This window comes from Aspergillus udagawae (genome assembly GCF_001078395.1).
Source record: "Aspergillus udagawae IFM 46973 DNA, scaffold_1, whole genome shotgun sequence".
Classification (NCBI taxonomy): Eukaryota; Fungi; Ascomycota; class Eurotiomycetes; order Eurotiales; family Aspergillaceae; genus Aspergillus; species Aspergillus udagawae.
The window spans coordinates 2809760-2825584 of record NW_025091264.1 but is presented as its reverse complement, the minus strand read 5'-3'; the positions used below and the strand labels follow the sequence as shown (position 1 = coordinate 2825584).

The window sequence follows — 15825 nt, the reverse complement described above, 5'->3', positions numbered from 1 at the left end:
TACCATGTACAGTACGTTAGTCTGAAGTTCCTTTGCCTGGCGGTAGACGGACATGATGGAAATTCATTTACCATAGATGTTTGCTAAACTATCCCAACGGAGCTCCATTTTTCAGTCCTGTTCGTCCAAATTCCTGACTCCCTCTTCATTTAAAGAGGATCCAGTAAGCGCTCGATACGCTGGCGAATATCGATCTGCTGAGCCTACTTGAGTGACGAGAACAGCGGTATGACCAGGTTACCTTAGTATGTTCATGGTTGGTCAGTGTTCACCCAGAATATCTCTACCGCAGTAAACCCTCTCTCGTTTCTCTCTACCTTACCCACCTTAACATAGTAGCGGTCCGTCCTTCCTTGAAATTCGGACAATCATAATATCACATTGAACTTCGGGAACTGTCTAATCTTACATTTATCCCATCACTGACATGACGCTTAATCATACAAAAACAAGCGCCATCAAGCAGCGCCAGGTACGCAAACTCCGCGGAGTCGTTCTCACAAAAAGTTATCCACAACCAAGGCTGGTCCCTGGCAGCTTAACGCTTCTCCAGCAAGAAAATCATCAGCGTTTACCAAAACAGCCTGACCATGTCGCTCGACCAGGATCTTCCTACGTCGCTCCTGAAATATGTTGACATCAATTGTTCTCTTCATGAGCAGATGGTAGACGTGGACGCGTTTCGTCTGACCGTAGCGAAGGGCACGACCAACTGCCTGTGTCATCGAGGAATCATAATCGTACTGCGTCTCTGCGAGCATAGGTGAGAGGAAGATGACGTGATTTGTGCACTGCAGGTTTCTGTCAAGAATATTAGATGAGAAAGAAGGGAAAGAAAGAGTCAGGGGAAGGTCACTCACAATCCAGCAGCCGTCTCGCTACCCAGATTCAGTATCACGACCTTTTCATTACCCTTCTTAAATTCTTCAATCTTCTTGGTGTCGCGCGCAGCTATCACTGTGTGAGTGATTTTCGCCAAATCAAATGCTTTGGAAGCAACATCAATGAGTTCAGGGAACTGGATGAAAAGGATCGCTCGTTCCTGGTTGGGAATTCCTTTGACAATATCGACCAATTTGTCCATCTTCCTTCCTCCATATTGAGTGCTCTGGTCCCCTTCGAAACCGAGTGAGGCAGCACTGATCACGTTGAATCGTGTACCTGAGCCACGGCAGTTGTCGACGACACATTCTTCAACCCGAACAGTCTTCAAAGCGCAGTCCTTACACAGTGCATGACCGCAGGATCCAACGACATTTGAGTCACTGCGCGAATGTATTTCTTCTCTGCAGCAGTCGCAGTCAGGTGTTTGCCGGTTAGTTTGCAGCATCCGCACGGTTCTGAGAAACCTCAGAGCTCTTTCACGCAGAACCCACTCCGACATTATGTTCCGCAAGATGGACGTAACCTCATCCATACAGAGCTCGAAATCATCGAATTTCATCGGCTTGATCGGAAGTTCGCTGCATTGATCTTTCTTAACCTCAGCACGCTTTGTCTTCTTTGGCTGGCGTTTCTGTGCTCCCTTGCCGGCCACGCGTTTTGCTTTCTTGGGGGGACCCTGCAGTTGGTTGTCCACTTCTGCCATCTTGTCGCTCTCAACGCTCCTTGTATCTCTCTGCAAGACGGCCGTCCCAGATTCGGCTTCCCCTGGGCTGTTCTCTTCTTCCGGGCTGCCTGCTTTCTTTGGGTTGGACCCCTTTTCGGCGAAGAAAAGCTTCCAGTCGTCGGGATGCGATGCGCACATAGCAGACTTGAAAAGCAGAAAGGCTTCAGTAGTCACTGCCTTGTCACCAAACCTATGCATGAGTATACTCTCGGCGAATTTATGAAATTTCTCATATTGCAGATCCCATCCGAAATAGAGCCAGGCGGCCAATTTCATCTTACTCGAAAATTCGGCTCGAAGATCAACCAGTTGGTCCTCCCGAGTTGCAATCAAAGAACTGCAGGTGACAGCTTCTTGTTTCCCATCCTCCCAGCGCCCTTTCAGTGTCAATGAGCAACAGCGCTTGAGCAGAGCTTCTTCCGGTGACATACTGCTGCTGATAATTTCGTCCAGTCTTTCGTTCTGATCATTGTGGAATCGCCCGCGCCTACTTCGACGCAGCTGTTTGTTGTGAGTCATTAGCTGCTTGTACAGCTCGAGGTAGATTGCACACTCTGCTGGGGACTGATCAATCAGAATAAGGTGCTCCAAAAAAGGTATCTCGTCAATATTGGCGATGTTTCGGCGTGCAAACTGATTTAGAAACCTTTGAGCAGCCTCATGGCGGTTACGATGCCATGCCTCGCTGTGCGGAGCCCGCCAGGACTGAAAAATTTCTGCATCTGAGCGGTTTTTGCGCAGAACCTTCAGACGATGGTTCTGGGACGAAGTATTCTCATCGTCGACTCCCAAATGGATTCCTAAGAAGGGTGCAATGGTTTTGACATCGGCAAAATCGTTCAACGGTGGAGTACCTGAGAGAACCCACTTTGAACGAGCTCGCAGGGCTAGGAGAGGCGCGAGTCGCTCGTTACCGGCATACGTGAATTCATCGATGACGATGCGGTGGAACAGGAATGCGTGCAGGAGAGGAGTCTTGACCGTATACCATTGTTGGTTTCTTTTATTTCTGATGATGTTGAATTCTTTCCGGTCGTCCCACGTCCTTTTTGCCTTTCCAGTGCTTGACTGGTCACGCTTTCTCTTTCGACTCGTGCCGTCTTTGTTGGGGCCTGCGTTCGTTTGAGCGTTGCTCTCCGTCGAAGACTCTTCGTATGCAGTATCGTCCTCGGAGTAGGGCCCGTCAGGCGTATGCGTGGCGTCCGCTCTTGCGGCTTCAGATCGGAGCTCAATGAAATGCTCTACATTGGCCAGCACAGACTCGGGATCTCCGTCGCCATCCTCATCCGATTCCTCTGCACTAGACAAGTCTGCGTACTGCATCCCACACTCCGGCTTGCTATCATTCGTCTCGTGTGCTGCCGCATACTGCTTCCCTCTAAGCCGCTTTGACGGGGTGTAGGTGCGGTTTCCATGAGTGGCCTTGACCGTTTGACGCTTCTTGCGCAGAGATTCCAGGAATTCACGGGGTCCTTGATCCATCAGAATTTGGACTTGTTCTCTGAGGGATTTTTGTGCCTCAGCAAACCAAGCGTCGAAGTTCCGGCCTGCGCTTTCGGGGACTCGTGGCATGCCCGTGAATCTTTGCATTCTCTCGTAATATGACTGGTGGTTGAGAACAGACCAAGGGACCAATATAATGTCAGCACGAAGAATATCGCTGATCATCCTTTTTGAAAATTCTGTTCCGGAAGGCAACACAAGGACCTCGTACTTTTTGCCGACGAATTTTGTGATTTCCAACTGCCATTGCTGAAGCACGATTTGGGGCACGAGAACGAGAGTCGCTTTAGTGGGAATGAAGCCCACCATGGGCTTTGGTATAGTATCATGGCCCCTGCTATGCTGCACGTCAATGAGCCCCAGTGTGATCGCCGTCTTGCCGTATCCTACATCGTCCGCTAAGACACCTCCGCGGACGGTTCTCTGGACCATGGCCTTGCCTTCTGCACGCCACATCATGGATGGAAGAATTGCCTCTTCGACCTCCTCCTCGACGAAGGGCGCAATGTCATCCTTTTCTTGCTCTAACATCCATGTCAATGACCGCAATTGCTCTGGTCTCAGAGCTTTCCGAAAATTTGGCGGTTGGTTGTGAGGCGGATCGTTTCTGTTGCTCGGCAAATTGAATTTAGGGAATGGGAATCTTCGTTCATCATTGGCGTTTGAAACAAGACGCCAGTAAAACGAGGGATTGTTTGATGCCGAGCTGCCCAGGTTTGCATGGGCTTTATGCAACAGGGTTTGCACGTTCAGGGTGACAAGGAAGTGGCCAACATTGTCTTCGTCGACACGGCGAAATATCAGGAACGGCGATGGCTTCGCTTTTACCTGGCGCTCATACAAAGCTGCATCCTTTGGGTCTTCATATGCTTTGATCGAGCCTTTAATATCCCGACCCCACATTATTCTCGGCTTTGGAGGAGTGCACACAGCGCAGATGGATCCGGTTTTTTCGCCCAGTGAAACATATGTGGTAATTGGGTTCCAATCCTGAAAGCCAGACAATTCTGAAGACTTCTGAAGCAACCAAGCAAAATCTCGCAGCAGAGATGTCGATTCTGCTGGATTGGTTACTTGCCATGGCCCTTTACGCCATAGAGTGTCAATGGCACCGGCTGGTGCGGAGAGGGATACCAGGGGGATGTTTGCATCGTGGCAGCCAGCATTTGCCATGAAGACAGTTGTCCCTGGCCGCAGGCCAGAACAAGTGATAGTGAAATCTGGGGCGTATAGCTGCAGCCTCATGGTCTGAACCTGGGCCCATTTGCGGTAATATGCGTTGACATTCCTCCGAGCATCGCTTGCTTTGGAAGAGCGCCATTTGTGTGATAATTCGGCTATCGTGATTCGGGACTCATAGCCGGGTTTACGCTGATGCTCCAAAGCGAATACAAAAGAGTCGTTCTTCGGCTCTCCCAGCTTTGTGGGGTCAAGGAACAAATACACTTCAGGGTCTGCATCGGTTGCCTCTTTCTTGTGCAGGCATCCACTTGCAGTGCCGCAGTCAGGCAGAAGTTGATACGTTCCAAGGATGTCGACTTCGAGATGCCGACAATCGTAGCTGGAGCCTTGAACCTCCAGACGATTCCACCGGCTGGCATTAACAAACTCCCTCTTTTGCAGACCACAACGTGCCTCGTAAGTTGGGACCTGACTGCCAGTGCCTGAGATAGTCAATGTAAACTTTGAACTCAGTGGGGCGCACACCTCCCAGATGCCTCTGAGTGTATCTGGATCCGGCATCATGCGCGCGATGGGCTTCGACAGGATCTCACGGTGAAGGGATAGTGCAGGCTCCGAATCGAGTGGCTTCGCAAAAAGCAACCACTCAATTGCGGAGGCACTGATGATGAGTTTCAAAACGGAGCACTTCCCTTCATAGACAGCAGTCCAAACTTCACTGCGTCGTACATCCAAAAAACGGAGCTCATCGCCAACAGTTCTGATAACGGCATCCAAGTATTTTTCCCAAACATGGTCGGTGTTCCCAGGAAAGCTTCTATCGAAAGAACGATAGCTTTCGCGATCCAATCCAGACATGGTCAATCTAGCGGGCAGTATGCTCTTGAGCCTTCTGATAAAATCAGAGGGCTGACTGCGAACCAAATCGGACCACCGTTCGTAAGCATGAGATGGATTACCGGCGCAGTCAGAGCAGGCAGTATGCGCACACAAGGTGCACTTCAAGATGTCTTGCTTTACACCAGACTGCCTCTCGCATAAGCAGTACCTTGCGCTGCTTGCGGCTTGCATTTGAAGATCTGGGATTTTGATTGAGCCGACTTGGCTGAGCTGCAAGGCTAGCGGCATCATAAGAAGATTTTCACGAAGGCCGATTCTCTTGTGATTGGAAATACGAATACTGGGAGTAGATGACTGCTCCCCTGGCGGCAGCACTTTATGTCCCACGATAAGCGCGGAGAGCACTGCAGCACCGACGACAGTTGAGCTCATGGCATTTCCGGCGAGATCCTGCAGATCCCGCGGTGATTCTCTCGTGAGCAAAAGTCTGTCTAAAGGCAGACCTTGCAGCGCCAGGGCCTCAAGCCCACACAGCGGCCCGCCTCTTGTGGTGATATATGGGATACCTGAGGGTGTGATGCAGCCGACAATGCCAAACGCGCGACTATCGACTTCTCGTTCAACGCCTTGGGAAAGCTCAATGCATCTCCTGTGACATATATTAGCCGTTTTGCCTATATTCTCAGGAGGAGTGACCACCTTACTCTTTGAAGTTCATATCATATCCTTCGATTAGCTTCCGCAAGAAGTTGACATCAATGGTATCCCAGATTCGTTCGGGCAAGTATCTAAACCACGTCTGCCAGGCAAAGTCCAGCATCTGGCAAGCGCCACTATCTTGAGACCTGCTTACCGGCCGTTCAAAACCAAGTTCCTGAATCGAGCGGTAGTTCTGGTGACGGGCTTGGTACTTGGTCCAGTCGATGGTGGCTCTTACTGTCGTGGACGTGACCCGAATTGACATGTCTTTCTCGATTTGTCCGAGCCTTGGATCGTCCGCGTCCAATAGGAACATACCTGCTGGGGAGCTCGCAGGACGTTTGAAATTGTCGAAAATCCTCGGCCAATCCGTCACGCTCTGTTCAGAAAGGCCGTGCTTGCCCAAGAGGTTTCGGTCGATACAGAGCATGTATCCCCGTTCTCGGGTCTGTGGCAGATAATATGCCTTGGTATCGACGCTATTGTGGACAGCAACATAATTTATCTCATTCCAATGTTCTGCAATCTTTTCCCATGGGGCAGTTTTGACATTCTCCAGTACGACAATCCGCGGACGGTAGGCTACGGCATAGCGAATGATACCCCAGAAGGTGCCTCCAGACTCCCCCTGTTCATCAAGGGTCTTCCTCTTATTGTTCAAACCGGAGAAATCGACGCATGAAAATCCCGCGATTACCAAATCAGGATTCTTTGGAATTTTCTCGAGAGAGCCATATGCCGTTTGCCTAAAGGGTGATCAGCACACTCAGTCAAGCTTGCCGGAAGAAGCATCTACTTACGCGAACCGGTCCTTCAGCTGTTTTACATCTCGGAAGAGAAAACGGGGATGAAAATTACGCTCGATGTATGCCTGTTTGAAGGGCACAATCTCAGCGCTAAACAGATGGCGAAACTGGAAGGGTTTTCCAAAATTTTTCCTGAGGACTGTGTCAAACGTCAGTTTGGAATATTGAGAAGCTGCAAAAGATTATTACTTACCGTTCTGCACCATTTCCAAAGCAAGCAGAGGACTCTCAGTTCCTGAGCACATGGTGACAATACGCAAAGGCCTCGAGCCCAAGTGAGACAAGACGTCGTCGAAATTGAGCTCCAGCGCTCTCTTTGTCATGTGCTCGTAGATGTCTTCCAGCTTATACAAAGGAGGAAGGTGAGAAGCAAGTCGAGTCTTTGCCGACATTGGTCCTGAATATGGCTGCGACCTCACTACCTCCGGGATGTCAGGATCAAGTCCGTCTGGAGGCGCGGGGGCTGGGCCCGCCTGTCTGGGACGACGAGGCATGCCTGCTTCAGAGCAATTGAGGTGTTTCTGAAAGGTATTTTTTTCTTTGAATGAACTTTGAGTATAGGTATGATTGAGGATAGTAGACAAGGGTGATAGGGCACGTGGATGTCACGTGGGTTCATATGGGTGTTGGGGATAGAAAGTGAGGCAGTGAGAGGAATGAGGGAAAAGGAGAAAAAGGAGAGGAGGTAGTTGGGTTGTTTACGTGTGTGGGATCAGAGGGTGAAAGGGTTGTGAATGATGGAGTGAATGGTGGTCTGGGGTGAACATCTGTCACCATGTCGACTGGACGACCTGCCAATTTCTAAGGTCCTGTATGTAACGACACCTCTCTGTTCCTGGCATCCTGCACACTGTTTCTCTGCTTAATAGGTGATATACATGATGGGAATGTATCATTGTACCACAAACTTCGGAAAGGCACTAGTAAATGCAGTCCTCCCAGTAACAATTAAAAAGGTACATTAATGCCTCATCTCCTGTCTGCAATACCCTATTGCATCCTGTCCAAGTATCAAAAAAACCAGAAACTAGTCCAAACCGCTCGAAGAGCACTTGGCACTGGAGCCATCTTTCAAGATATCAACCGCCTCAGAGTCAGAGTCACCGGCCACTCCCGCTTGAAGCGAAGCCATCAGTGGATCCATCAGCCGACCATCCCGGATCGCTTCGTAGATAATCGATATCCAAGACCCGACTGTCTTTTTACAGCGACCACCAAGCGTATCACTCCGCGCAGTCGGATGCTCGACGAAGCCCTGGTGGAACGGCACGCCAAGCTGGCGCCGGACCGTCTGATAAAGGATCTTCGAGCCCGTTCCCAGCATTTCCTCCGTGTGCTGGTAGCTGAAGAACGCGTGCGCGGTGTCCTGGTAGATCTCGTTGAGGAGGGCGCTGGCGCGGGATTTCCAGGCCTCCAGGTCGGAGAAGGTCGGGGCTTTGCGTGTACTTGTACCTGTACCTGTACCTGTGCTCAAAGCAAACGTCCGACACAGGATGGGGAGGGCGGTTGTGACGATTTCTTCGATACGGTCAGTGGCTTTGAGGCGGGTTGTGGTCGGCCAGGATTTCTGGATATGTGTTGATAGGGCTTCGTTGAGGGATGCGAGGTCCGGGTCGGAGAGGTGTTCGGAGAACAGGTGGGAGGTGAGCATGTGGAGCTGTGGCGTTGAGCGCTGCAGAAAGGTGAGGTGGAGGACGCGCAGGTCTAGTGCCTGGCAGCCGATGTAGAGGCTGCAGGCGCACATGAGGGAGACGATTTCCACCGCTTGCATTGTGTACCGGCTCGACACGAAAGCCATGGAGTTGACGGACTGGTTGTGCATCTCAGCGGTCTGGACGTGGGAGCTGACCGGGTTGGCGAGGTAGGCTAGCTCCGCCATGTAGGAGGCCATGCTGATGTCGACGCCTTTCATGGTGAAGGAGAGGCTGGGGTCGTCGGCGACGAGGTTGGTGGGCAGTCCGTTGTTGAGGCTCGGGTCGATGAGCTCTGTGGCCTGGGCGAAGAGAAGCCGGCCGAACATCTGGAGACAGGTTCGGGTCTTTTCCATGGCGGACGTGATGGAGACTGCCTGGAAGTTGCCGCCATAGAAGATGTCGTCGGACTGCGCGTCCACTAGGGGGTTGTCACAGGAGGAATTGAGCTCGACTGTGACTTGCCGGTGGGCGAGAAGGAGATCTTCCAGCTGTGGGCCTATCCACTGGGGCACGGTGCGAAGGGCGTAGCGATCCTGTATCAAGCCTGGACGGTTGCGGTCTTCCAGATTCCGCTCCAGGTTCTGTGCGAGCTGCGAGCCCTGCAAAAAGGACATTACATTTCTCGCGCATTCAATTTGCCCGTCGTGCGGACGAATGGCGGAGATGAAAGGGTGAAAGCTTTCTGCGTTGCCCATGAGGGCTTCCACGGTCACAGCCGATAGTGCCTGGACTAGGACAGCGAGCTGATGCGCTTCATACATGGCGAGACTGGCCAGTGCAGCAGAGGCAGAAGTACCATTGACGAGGCCGAGGCCCTCCTTGGGTCCCAGTGTCTGTGCCTCCAGGCCCGTGGACAGCAAAGCATCGCGCGAGTTCATGATGCGGGTATTATCAGAATCCTGAACTTGGACATATACATCCGGGCTACCTTCGATGGCTCCCGCGATGTAGGAAAGTGGCATCAGATCCCCTGAAGCTGAGATGGAGCCTCTCAGAGGTACGACCGGAGTGATGTGATTCTCGATCAGCCGCAGCAATGACTCAATCACAGGCAATGAAACGGCAGAATGGCCCCGAGCGTTTGAATTGCATCGAACCAGCATTGTGCCTCGCACCCATGAGGCTGGCATAGCGTGCGATTCAAGCGACCGCTGCTGAAACTCTAAGCCCTTGTCTGATCTAACTAGAACGCCTGCTTGAAGAAGTTGGAGCAGTCCAGACTGCAGGGCAACGACTCGGTCAGTTCTCGAGTCGGCGCTTCCACCAAACCCTGTATTGACACCTACGGGTATTTATTAACATCCTAAATAGGGCAACGCAGGGCAACAAGGCATAATACCGTATACACAGTGACCCTTGTCCAGATGGTCCATCAAAACTCGAACACTCGCTTCAATGCTGCCTCGGACAACAGGGTCCACGGTCATCCTAGGTATGCACCCATGGCTGTGGCATCAGGTCTGTCAGTTCTCGCGTCGCAGCTACTAGGAATGTGACAGACTAAACGTACTGTGCCACGGCTACGACGGCCGCTATATCAAGGCTTGTACCATTTACCTCAACATCCTGGCGTTCCAGCAGTTGTTGCAGTCTCTGCCAGGTCTGACAGGCCGTCTCAAGATGGGCATTGAGATAAGGAGTCTTCATTTTCGATTCTTCAAGCTCAATAATGCATCGGGACTTGCAGTTGGTATCTCAATATGCACCTTCTACGAAGTATTGGAGTAATGATTTTCGGAAAAGCAAATCAAGTCTCCTATTTATCCCTCGATGTGACCCGGAATTCGGAAACCAGTAGAGCCCTCTCCTCACCCGCATCATGAAAAGCAAAATGTCTCAGCTAATCGCCTTCACAGGAAGGACCAAGATCGCCGCACTGAATAATGGGGCAGAAGATCGACCTGCAAAAGTACCATTGACGCTGCGACTAAGGGCGTTCAGGGGGAGGGTGGTTGGTTACATTGGCGTGTTTGCTTTTTCTTCTTCTGCGCCATCCCGCATTCCTCAGCTCTGGATGCTTGGGAGGTCACACAACATAGTTGGTCGAGCGCTGAGGGTTATTGATTTTGGATCAAGGTTTTGATCTATCGATGATCAACGAGGGTTTCGGGATGATGCAAGGCTCGAGAGCTCGTGGGGACGAACCTTGATTCGTGCACTGCAGATAATTGTACCCCTGGAATCTCGCATGTTACATCCTCAGTGGCTCAAACGAATCGTGCTCCGGCCGTGCAGCATGCGTCGATCCGATCATGGGATCAAGTGAGATAGATCGGTGCGACGGAAGCCAGATCGGTGAGAGATTTGGACAGGGATTGCAGTGGAGAAAACTTGGATGGGAACTTGCTGGGGGCGGAGCACACAGACGCTATTGACCTTAGAGTTGAGGGCCCTAAGCGTCTGGCGAATCGGAAGGACATGAATGAAGGTGGAATTGTGATATCGTTCCTGGGTCTGTGAGAATCGTACGGAAGTCTGTTACCAGCAGCACTCGCATCGTCACCTGATTCTATTTCCGTTGGCCAGAGAATCTAGGCAGCATCCATTACATCCAAGATACGTTTGGTAAGAAACATAGACAAACATTTCAGTTCGTGAGATTGGTATCTGCTACAAGTAGCCTCTTCTAGGTATACATTCGCTCTGAAGATATGCAAGTGAATCACAGACCGTAAATGAACCATGTGCGCCATCCCTTTCCCAGTTGACAAGATGGTAAAAATGAAAGTTAAAGAAAAATGGCCGATAAATGACCAAAATTATCCGCAATAAGAAAGTACACCCGTGGGAGGCGCTACCTCATGGCTCCTTGCATCAACTGCTGACGCAAAAGCATGATTTGACTCCGCTCCATTGGTGGCAAAGCATCAATGGCTGACTGTGGCATACTGAGAACTTGCTGTAGAAGTTCTTCTTGCGATGGACCAAGTTGCTGGGGTGCCGCTTGTGTCGCAGGTTGAGGGGCAAAAGGTGTACTGACCATTGGTGGCGTGGAGATCTGACCAGGTACGGCTGAGAAGGGCTGAAAAGCCTGTGCCGCAGGGGGAGCGGAAGGAGCGGCCGCAGCAGTGGGCTGTGTCGCTTGCTCCACCACTGCTCCCAAAGTGCTGTAGTCGACGAGATTCATAAGCAACAGTGCCTGGAAAATGGCATACGCCAGCTGCGGGGCCTGGCGCAGGAGCTCCGTCGCGCGGGCCGGATCAGTCATTGCCAAAGACTTCATTTGTGAAAGAACGTCGAGGAGCTGGTTCGGGGGTAAGGACGAAAGTGTCTGAGAGATTGCGTTTGGACAATCCAAGTGAGGCGGCAGCTCGACACCGGGGGGAAGAGGAGGGAGAGGCGCAGATGGCTGCTGACCGGGTTGAACATCCTGGCTGGGCAACTGAGATGTCTGAGAGTAGTCAGGAGGCACTGAGTCCTTCTCGTTGTTGTGAGGCCAGTCCACGCGAATCTTCCTGCCCATGATCTCGTAATCGTTCAAGTTCCGGACCGCAGAGGCGGCGGCGTCTGCATCGGCGAAGTCTGCGAAGCCGTAACCCTTTGGTTTCCCCGTCTCCGGGTTCATCATAAGACGGAATTTGGTGACTGTGCCGGCGGAGCTGAGGATGTCTTTGACCTGTTCCTCCGTAAGGTCTTAAATGGACTCGTTAGCGAGACTGGACAGGAGTGCAATGGGGGCGAACGGAGGCGAACGAAGTCGCACATACTGTAAGGGATATTTCCCAGGAAAACACTCTTCCCGGTCCTCTCTGGAGCCATCTTGTTGCGTTTATCGATTTCGAACGAGCTTTATTACTGAAGGCAAGCTGGGGAGCTAAGCGCGTGACGTGAGTTTCGACGCCAATGCTAGGATTTCGAGGGCTGGGCGAGTAATGGTAGAAGGCAAATGGAAATAAAATTACAGATATATCGCAAAGCGTTCTAGAATAGTAACAATTTCAACAGATCAAAGCTCAAGATCTGTGTTGATGAATGAAGTATTGCAACAATGAAGAAAAGCTGTGAGCAGGACCATACGCTTGTCTTGTTTGAGCTGTCTGTCTCCAGGCGGTGGCCGAACTTTTGATCGAACCTCAAAGTGCCGGGTTCATCCACACCTCACTTCTCCGACGTCAGCTTCACATCTTTTCAACCACAATCATGGCCCGGAATCCTAAGGAACAGTGGGAGCGGCTCCAGGTAATTCTGCAGAACCGTGCAGGTAAAGGAGGGTTTGGTTTTGGAGGTGGATTTCCTGGAGGAGGTCGCGGCGGCTTCGGAGTAACTGGAGCTCTCATCGTGCTCGGTCTCGGTGGATGGGCTTTGTCGAACTCGCTCTTCAACGGTGAGGATGGCTGCTCTTTTTATGGAAAATGCGAAGTACAGAAGTGCTGACTTGTCATTCGGTCAACAGTTGATGGTGGTCACCGTGCCATCAAGTACTCGAGAGTAGGCGGAGTCAAGAAAGAAATCTACAACGAAGGTACCGATGCCATTTATCTGAGGCCATTCAAACGGCAAAATCATCTTACAAACACTTTTTCCTACCTTAGGAACACATTTCCGGATCCCATGGGTTGAAACACCCGTCATCTACGACGTGCGCGCGAAGCCACGGAACATCGCTTCCCTCACGGGTACCAAGGACTTGCAGATGGTGAACATCACCTGTCGTGTTCTATCAAGGCCTCGAGTAGATGCCCTTCCTCAGATCTACCGTACCCTCGGCACAGACTTTGATGAGCGTGTCCTTCCGTCTATCGTTAATGAGGTTCTCAAGAGCGTGGTTGCGCAATTCAACGCGAGCCAGCTGATTACACAGCGTGAGAACGTCGCGAGACTCGTTCGGGACAACCTTGCTCGTCGTGCCGCGCGCTTTAACATCGCTCTAGACGATGTCTCTCTTACTGTACGAACCCTTTTGACTCGTAACCCCCCATCAATGCTTATATGACTGATCTGTTTCATTTCGGCATTCTAGCACCTGACCTTCTCCCCCGAATTCACCGCCGCCGTCGAAGCCAAGCAAGTCGCTCAGCAGGAGGCCCAGCGCGCTGCGTTCCTCGTCGACAAGGCCCGCCAGGAGAAGCAAGCCTTCATTGTCCGTGCGCAGGGTGAGGCCCGCTCTGCTGAGCTTATCGGCGACGCAATCAAGAAGAGCAAGAGCTACATCGAGCTCCGTAAGATCGAAAACGCGAGACAGATTGCCCAGATTCTGCAAGAGAACGGCGGAAAGAACAAGCTGTATCTTGACACCCAGGGTCTGGGTCTCAATGTCAACGCAGGACGTGGGGACGAATCGAAGTAAACGCAAATGCTTGGGGACTCTCGGTTCAGCATTACTGGCGCTATTACAATCATGCGGACCGCGGTCTAGGATGTGGAACATGTTATCTGTATAAATAAGTTGATCTTCAGGATTTCAGTGCAACCTGGCGAATTGTTTCTCTTCTCTACAACTGTTGCGTCCTCTACGATCGATTGCCCTGAAAACCTAGAATCCTCGTAGAACCTATCCGCTGTTGACAGTGACGTATAGTCCACTAATTCTAGCACCAAGCACCAGTGATATTAACTCGAAATCGAGTGCCTTCACGTCAAATATCTTCTTTGCTGTTCGATGACGCCGTGTCGGTCTTCTATCAAGGAGTGGATAAGCAGTGCGGGGATGCGATAAAAGCGGTGGGCGGGACTCAATTTTTTAAATATCGGAGGCCTGCACATATCTCTTCTCCAATAAGAAGTGGAAATTAGCACTTGTTCAGGTCTCAGCCTGCTGTATCCCTCAGACAACTCACAGGTACGTATTTTGATCCGAGATTCTGCAGAGTCTAAACAAATTCTTCATCAGCCTCGTCAATTTCCATACCGTACTGCATCCACGGAGTACAATCAGACGAGCAAGACAAAGCATTGAATCGGCCAACCTATTGACTTCTGAATACAGACATGGCCGACCCCCTCGCAGACCTCGACGCCAATGTCGACCTCGCGGTCCAAGAAATCCTCCTCGCCGCCTCGCAACACGACATCCCCAAGCTCCGCCGTCTCATCCGCTCCAACGACAAAGACGGCAACCCGGCCAACGTGAAAGACCCCGAGACAGGATTCTCGCCTCTCCACGCAGCGATAGCAGCCTGCGAGCCCGACGAGGCGCAAACAGAGACCAATAATGTCAACGGACAGACGGACAGCGCCAGCGCGGAGCAGAAGAGTCTCGTGCAGTCCGGCGCGGAGACGGTCAAGTTCCTGCTCCAGGAGGGCGCGATCTGGAATGATTTGGACCTGAACGACGAGACGCCGGGGTGTATCGCGCGGCGGCTGGGGCTGACCGAGCTGTACGAGATGACTGTGGATGCGGGTGTGCGGGCGGAGCTGCTTCTCAACCGGTTGGATGGGTACGAGCCGCTCTCTGACGAGGAGGACGAGGAAGAAACGGGACAAGTCGAGGACGCCACCAATGAACCAGCTACAGAAGAGGATCAGGATCAGGATCAGGCTCCGGAGTTAGTCGAGACAGCCACGGCCAGCGCCGCCGAGGCCAGCACAGCCGGACCAGGACCGGAGGTCACGAGCTCGCGCTACCTCGATTCGAACCTCACCTTCACAAACGACCGACTGCTCGACCAGGACCAGAACGGCGTGATGATGGCCTGGGAGACGGAGATCATGTCCAGATCTGCCAAGAAGCTGCTCCCGACTACGGGGCTGCGCGTCATGAACATCGGCCACGGCATGGGCATCGTCGACGGCTTCATCCAGGAGCAGTCGCCAGCGACGCACCACATCGTCGAAGCACACCCGGACGTCGTGGCGGAGATGAAACGGAAAGGCTGGCACGAGAAGCCCGGCGTTGTGATCCACGAGGGTCGCTGGCAGGATATTCTGCCTGCGCTGGTGGCGCAGGGCGAGACCTTTGATGCGATCTACTACGACACCTTTGCTGAGTCGTATGCTGATTTCCGGGAGTTCTTCAGCGAGCAGGTTATCGGCTTGTTGGAGCAGGATGGCAAATGGGGGTTCTTTAATGGCATGGGGGCTGATCGGCAGATTAGCTACGATGTCTATCAGAAAGTGGTAGAGATGGAGCTGTTTGAAGCCGGCTTCGATGTAGAGTGGGAAGAGATCAAGGTGCCCAAGCTCGAGGGAGAATGGACTGGTGTCCGCAGACCGTACTGGGTGGTTGACAATTATCGCCTGCCCTTGTGTAAGTTTATGGATTAAGTGATATACCCTTGGTCAATCAATAGATGGATATGATATACTAGCTGAATATTTTAATGTCTCCTACTGCGCTGGTTTTCTTCCTTATCAACAAGACTCTGTACAGGTTTAGATATGCCCACCTTGGGGCGGTTTCTATATTGCAAGCGACGTACTGGCGCCACAGTTGTCGCCAACTCATATATTACACGGGTGTACTATAACCGGACGATTGGTCTCGGCAAGAGAAGGAATGATCTTGAAGTGACTATGTACACTCTAACATCGTCTGTTACATGTGATTGACCAA

The 15825-nt window shown here is 51.8% G+C and overlaps 5 protein-coding genes across 5 annotated transcripts; 2 read left to right on the top strand and 3 right to left on the bottom strand.

Moving 5' to 3' along the window:
• Positions 1-497: 497 nt before the first annotated feature.
• Aud_000899 (putative SNF2 family helicase) lies at positions 498-7133 on the bottom strand (the record flags this gene model as incomplete). The annotated part of the gene is made up of 5 exons (XM_043286403.1): positions 498-801; positions 861-5783; positions 5839-6579; positions 6634-6778; positions 6833-7133. The coding sequence occupies 5 exons, from the start codon at positions 7131-7133 to the stop codon at positions 498-500; spliced, it is 6414 nt and encodes a 2137-aa protein (XP_043142338.1).
• Positions 7134-7666: 533 nt separating this feature from the next.
• Aud_000898 (aromatic amino acid ammonia-lyase) lies at positions 7667-9980 on the bottom strand (the record flags this gene model as incomplete). The annotated part of the gene is made up of 3 exons (XM_043286402.1): positions 7667-9615; positions 9673-9779; positions 9844-9980. The coding sequence occupies 3 exons, from the start codon at positions 9978-9980 to the stop codon at positions 7667-7669; spliced, it is 2193 nt and encodes a 730-aa protein (XP_043142337.1).
• Positions 9981-11127: 1147 nt separating this feature from the next.
• On the bottom strand, positions 11128-12092 carry Aud_000897 (putative polyadenylation factor subunit CstF64; the record flags this gene model as incomplete). The annotated part of the gene is made up of 2 exons (XM_043286401.1): positions 11128-11966; positions 12041-12092. The coding sequence occupies 2 exons, from the start codon at positions 12090-12092 to the stop codon at positions 11128-11130; spliced, it is 891 nt and encodes a 296-aa protein (XP_043142336.1).
• A 381-nt stretch (positions 12093-12473) lies between these two features.
• On the top strand, positions 12474-13620 carry Aud_000896 (prohibitin subunit PHB2; the record flags this gene model as incomplete). The annotated part of the gene is made up of 4 exons (XM_043286400.1): positions 12474-12657; positions 12727-12795; positions 12866-13221; positions 13294-13620. The coding sequence occupies 4 exons, from the start codon at positions 12474-12476 to the stop codon at positions 13618-13620; spliced, it is 936 nt and encodes a 311-aa protein (XP_043142335.1).
• Positions 13621-14261: 641 nt separating this feature from the next.
• rmt2 (protein-arginine N5-methyltransferase) lies at positions 14262-15536 on the top strand (the record flags this gene model as incomplete). Its single annotated transcript, XM_043286399.1, has 1 exon — positions 14262-15536. One exon carries the CDS (start codon positions 14262-14264, stop codon positions 15534-15536), a length of 1275 nt encoding a protein of 424 aa, XP_043142334.1.
• Between the last annotated feature and the right edge of the window lie 289 nt (positions 15537-15825).